Source organism: Sphaeramia orbicularis, chromosome 5 (genome assembly GCF_902148855.1).
Source record: "Sphaeramia orbicularis chromosome 5, fSphaOr1.1, whole genome shotgun sequence".
Lineage (NCBI taxonomy): Eukaryota > Metazoa > Chordata > Actinopteri > Kurtiformes > Apogonidae > Sphaeramia > Sphaeramia orbicularis.
The window spans coordinates 58,020,514-58,027,012 of NC_043961.1; the positions used below are offsets into that span (position 1 = coordinate 58,020,514).

The window sequence follows — 6,499 nt, forward strand, 5'->3', positions numbered from 1 at the left end:
CGGTCTCTCAGCCACCGCCTCCGCCCCGGATGATTGACGGTGCCCCAGCTTTCACTGTGCGCCGTTTGCTTCGCTCTAGGCGCCGGGGCAGGGGGCTCCAGTACCTGGTCGACTGGGAGGGTTACGGCCCCGAGGAAAGGTCGTGGGTCCCAGCATGTCAGATCCTAGATGGTCAGCTCATCCGGGATTTTCACCGTCTACACCCAGATCAGCCATCAAATAACCATTGTCGCACCGCACACAATGGTGTGGTCTCTCCTCCTTCCCACGCTCCTGAATCGCCGTCTGTGGAGGAGAGCTCTTCGGAGGCGGAGGAGGGGTCAAGATCTGAAGAAGAGGTCCTGTCTGAAGAATACTGACCCTCCTCCGGACCCCCTCCACCCGCCCGACTCTGGTTATTCTGTTTTGGGACGTCAGGGGCCGTCCCTTGAGGGGGGGGTTCTGTCACATCCCTGTCTACTCTGCTCTTTCTCTCTCTCTCCCTTTCTTTCTCTCTCTCTCTTACTTCTCAGCCACACCTCCTCATTACTCTGCCTGTCACACCTCCTCATCAGTTTATCACTCTCACCTGTGAGCCCGGCTGGGCTCATTAGGTAGAGGGTATATATTCACCTCTCTCTTCTCTGTTCTCTGCCAGATTGTATCAACCATCGTGTGTTACTCTCCAGCGTTTTCTCCTGTCTGCTTTTCTGATCCTGACCCTGTTAGTTCCTGACCTGCCCTGCCTGCCACCTGGAGATCCACCTGCCCGCCTGTTTGACCACGTCTTCCTGTCTGAGCCCCCGGTAACCGACTAGCCCCTGTCTGACCACGTCTCTCCGCCTGACCCCCGGATACTGACCTGCCTTCTTTCCTCCGACCTCCTCTCCTGCCTGCTCCCTTCTGGTCTCGTTTGGATCTCCTGGTTTCTGACCCATCGCCTGTCTCTGGTTCACCTGTTGTCTGTCCCTTGTCGGTTGCTTGTCTGCTTTATAATAAAGACTGTGCTCACTGAGCACCTAAAACTGCACTTGGGTCCTCCGTTGTACTTGTTACAATATCGTACCGTGATCCTAGTATTGTGATTTGTATCGTACCGCCATATTCTTGCCAATACACACCCCTAACTACCTGTGTAGTCATTACTTAGCACTGCAAAAAAAAAAAAAAAAAAAAAAAAACAAAAACAATGACATGTACACTACAACTGGTTCATTACTAGAGTGGCTGACATAGATTTTCCAGCCACATGCACAGATTTGCTTCAAACAAGCAAATCTGTGGATGTGAACTGATTAAGCAGCTTCTGAAGAATGTGGGTTACAGTTTATCCCAGTGAGTGCACCACCCTCTGCTGATGGGGGGGGGGGTTTATTGGTGACCCTAAGCGTCCAAAAGTGTGGATCAAGACAAAACCACTTTGTGATATAGCATTAGATCCTGTTGTGATCAAATAAATATGTTTGGTATTTGTGCATATTTCGGATGTAATTCAATTCTTCAAGGAAATAATAATTTCTTTAAAAAATAAATAAACAAAAAAACGGCCTTTTTAACAGTATCATGATATATCGTGATATATGGTATCGTGATCCTGGCATTGTGATTTGTATCGTATCGCCATATTCTTGCCAATACACACCCCTAACTACCTGGGTAGTCATTAGCACTGCAAAAAAAAAAAAAAAAAAAAAAAAAAAAAAAGACAAAACAATGACACATACACTACAACTGGTTCATGACATAGATTTTCCAGCCACATGCACAGATTTGCTTGTTTGAAGCAAATCTGTGCATGTGAACTGATTAAGCAGCTTCTAAAGAATGTGGGTTACAGTTTATTCCAGTGAGTGCACCACCTTCTGCTGATGGGGGGGGGGGATATTGGTGACCCTAAGTGTCCAAAGTGTGGATCAAGACAAAAACACTTTGTGATATAGCATTAGATCCTGTTGTGATCAAATAAATATGTTTGGTATTTGTGCATATTTCGGATGTAATTCAATTCTTCAAGGAAATAATAATTTCTTTAAAAAATAAATAAACAAAAAAACGGCCTTTTTAACAGTATCATGATATATCGTGATATATGGTATCGTGATCCTGGCATTGTGATTTGTATCGTATCGCCATATTCTTGCCAATACACACCCCTAACTACCTGGGTAGTCATTAGCACTGCAAAAAAAAAAAAAAAAAAAGACAAAACAATGACACGTACACTACAACTGGTTCATGACATAGATTTTCCAGCCACATGCACAGATTTGCTTGTTTGAAGCAAATCTGTGCATGTGAACTGATTAAGCAGCTTCTAAAGAATGTGGGTTACAGTTTATTCCAGTGAGTGCACCACCTTCTGCTGATGGGGGGGGGGGGGATATTGGTGACCCTAAGTGTCCAAAGTGTGGATCAAGACAAAAACACTTTGTGATATAGCATTAGATCCTGTTGTGATCAAATAAATATGTTTGGTATTTGTGCATATTTTGGATGTAATTCAATTCTTCAAGGAAATAATAATTTCTTTAAAAAATAAATAAACAAAAAAAACGGCCTTTTTAACAGTATCATGATATATCGTGATATATCGTATCGTGATCCTAGCATTGTGATTTGTATCGTATCGCCTTATTCTTGCCAATACACACCCCTAACTACCTGGGTAGTCATTACTTAGCACTGCAAACAAAAAAAAAAGACAAAACAATGACATGGACACTACAACTGGTTCATGACATAGATTTTCCAGCCACATGCACAGATTTGCTTGTTTGAAGCAAATCTGTGCATGTGAACTGATTAAGCAGCTTCTAAAGAATATGGGTTACAGTTTATTCCAGTGAGTGCACCACCTTCTGCTGATGGGGGGCGGTGTGGATCAAGACAAAAACACTTTGATATCGCGTGAGATCCTGTTGTGATCAAATAAATATGTGTTTAGTATTTGCGCATATTTTGGGTGTAATTAAATTCTTCAAGAAAATAATCATTTTTTAAAAAATAAATAAAGAAAAAAAGGCCTTTTTAACAGTATCATGATATATCGTATTATGATCCTAGTATTGTGATTTGTATCATATTGCCATTTTCTTGCCAATACACACCCCTAACTACCTGTGTAGTCATTACTTAGCACTGCAAAAAAAAAAAAAAGAAAAAACAATGACACGTACACTACAACTGGTTCATGATATAGATTTTCCAGCTACATGCACAGATTTGCTTCAAACAAATCTGTGCATGTGAACTGATTAAGTAGCTTCTAAAGAATGTGGGTTACAGTTTATCCCAGTGAGTGCACCACCCTCTGCTGATGGGGGGGGGGGGGGGGGGGGGGGGGGTATTGGTGACCTTAAGTGTCCAAAGTGTGGATCAAGACAAAAACACTTTGTGATATAGCATTAGATCCTGTTGTGATCAAATAAATATGTGTTTAGTATTTGTGCATATTTCGGCTGTAATTCAATTCTTCAAGGAAATAATCATTTAAAAAAAAAAAAAATTAAACAAAAAATGGCATTTTTAACAGTATCATGATATATTGTATCATGATCTTAGTATTGTGATTTGTATCGTATCGCCATATTCTTGCCAATACACACCCCTAACTACCTGTGTGGTCATTAGCACTGCAAAAAGAAAAAAAAAAAGACAAAACAATGACATAGATTTTCCAGCCACATGCACAGATTTGCTTCAAACAAGCAAAGCTGTGCATGTGAACTGATTAAGCAGCTTCTAAAGAATATGGGTTACACTTTATCCCAGTGAGTGCACCACCTTCTGCTTATGGGGTGGGGTGGGGGTGGGGGGGGTTTTGGTGACCCTAAGAGTCAAAAGTTGTGATATCGCATCAGATCCTGTTGTGATCAAATAAATATGTGTTTAGTATTTGTGCATATTTCGGCTGTAATTCAATTCTTCAAGGAAATAATCATTTTTTAAAAAAAATAAACAAAAAAAGCCCTTTTTAACAGTATCATGACATACTGTATCATGATCCTAGTATTGTGATTTGTATCGTATCGCCATATTCTTGCCAACATACACCCCTAACTACCTGTGTAGTCATTAGCACTGCAAAAACAAAAAAATATATAAATAAAAAGACAAAACAATGACATAGATTTTCCAGCCACATGCACAGATTTGCTTCAAATAAATCTGTGCATGTGAACTGATTAAGCAGCTTCTAAAGAATATGGGTTACAGTTTATCCAGTGAGTGCACCACCTTCTGCTGATGGGGGGGGGGGTTATTGGTGACCCTAAGCATCCAAAGTTGTGATATCGCATCAGATCCTGTTGTGATCAAATAAATATGTGTTTAGTATTTGTGCATATTTCGGGTGTAATTCAATTCTTCAAGGAAATAATCATCTTTTAAAAAATAAATAAACAAGAAATGGCATTTTTAACAGTATCATCATATATTGTATTGTGATCCTAGCATTGTGATTTGTATCGTATTGCCATATTCTTGCCAATACACACCCCTAACTACGTGTGTAGTCATTAGCACTGCAAAAAAAAAAAAAAAGACAAAACAATGACATAGATTTTCCAGCCACATGCACAGATTTGTTTGAAGCAAATCTGTGCATGTGAACTGATTAAGCAGCTTCTAAAGAACACGGGTTACAGTTTATCCAGTGAGTGCACCACCTTCTGCTGATGGAGGGGGGGGTTACTGGTGACCCTAAGCATCCAAAGTGTGGATCAAGACAAAAACACTTTGTGATATAGCATTAGATCCTGCTGTGATCAAATAAATATGTGTTTAGTATTTGTGCATATTTCGGCTGTAATTCAATTCTTCAAGGAAATAATCATTAAAAAAAAAAAGACCTTTTTAACAGTATCATGACATATTGTATCATGATCCTAGTATTATGATTTGTATCGTATCGCCATATTCTTGCCAACACACACCCCTAACTACAAGTGTAGTCATTAGCACTGCAAAAAAAAAAAAAAAAGACAAAACAGTTACAGTTTATCTCAGTGAGTGCACCACCTTCTGCTGATGGGGTGGGGGTGGGGGGTGGGGTATTGGTGACCCTAAGCGTCCAATGTTGTGATATCGCATCAGATCCTGCTGTGATCAAATAAATATGTGTTTAGTATTTGTGCATATTTCGGCTGTAATTCAATTCTTCAAGGAAATAATCATTTCAAAAAAAAAAAAAGACCTTTTTAACAGTATCATGACATATTGTATCATGATCCTAGTATTGTGATTTGTATCGTATCGCCATATTCTTGCCAATACACACCCCCTAACTACCTGTGTAGTCATTAGCACTGCAAAAAAAAAGACAAAACAATGACATAGATTTTCCAGCCACATGCACACATTTGCTTCCAATAAATCTGTGCATGTGAACTGATTAAGCAGCTTCTAAAGAATATGGGTTACAGTTTATCCAGTGAGTGCACCACCTTCTGCTGATGGGGGGGGTGTTATTGGTGACCCTAAGCGTCCAAAAGTGTGGATCAAGACAAAACCACTTGGACAAACGCATCTCTCTGTAGCCTAACACGTGGCTTTCACACCTCTGCGGCCAAGTTCGAACCGCCTGAGCCTTCCTGATCACAACGCATCATCACCAAAAATGAACACGGATGCTGTCACACAAGCCCATTTCTCACTTAAACGCATATGCACACATTAGAATCAGAATGGCGACATAACATCCCAGCATACCCTGCATCCACAGCAGGACAGATTGTCACGATTCTAGACAGCTGAACTTGTTTTTGGACTTCTGCACAAGGTAAAAGCCATTCACTTTGCACATGCATGCAGCCTGGGAAAGAAAAAAAAACAAAAAAAACAACAGCATTCAGAAAGCATGCACCAAGGTTTTCATCTTGCCCCAAATCGGTCTGTTATAGGACAGCCGGAGGCAAAAGACAAAAAAAAAATCCGTTCACACCTTTAAGACACTAGGTCGTGCACAAAAAAAAAAAAAAAAAAAAAAATAATGGCATGACTCTGCTTATTGCACCCCACCCCTCCTCCTTTCTGGTCTCAGGAACGCAGGACAAGCCCTTTTCCCCGCATTCAAGGCGTAGCGGCGCAAAAATAATCTGAAGGACACCCCGCCCCCCCCTCCTCCTCCCCCCCCTTTCCCTCACCTGGCATATCGTCTTCAAAATCCATGTCGTCTTGTCCCTCGTCTTCATTACTCAGCGACCCCGGCATCTTTATCTCATAGCCCCCCAAACCCCCTTTTAGGCTGAGAATCTGAAAGTTAACCCTCCAGACGCCGCAGCCCTGCGTCTTTCTTCACCCAAAAAAAAAAAAAAAAAAAAAAAAAAAAAAAAAAAAGAAATAGAGCTATTCGTCGCTCACTTATTATTTTTATTTTTTATTTTTTGGCAGCGCATTTAATTTAACGCTTTCTCTCCAGGAATAATAATAATTTAAAAAATAATAATAATCATCATTTAATTTTTTTTTCCACTGATCTCTATCCAGGTCTTCCAGTCTGAAAAATAAGAAAGACAAAAAT

The 6,499-nt window shown here is 40.5% G+C and overlaps 1 protein-coding gene across 1 annotated transcript in view; it reads right to left on the reverse strand.

Annotated features, from left to right (window-relative positions):
• chd5 (chromodomain helicase DNA binding protein 5) overlaps positions 1-6,281 on the reverse strand; it is a 118,592-nt gene extending 112,311 nt beyond the window's left edge. The window contains 1 exon segment of the mRNA XM_030134549.1: positions 6,123-6,281. Within this exon segment, the coding sequence (XP_029990409.1) occupies positions 6,123-6,189 (67 nt within the window). The 5' untranslated portion in view covers positions 6,190-6,281.
• Between the last annotated feature and the right edge of the window lie 218 nt (positions 6,282-6,499).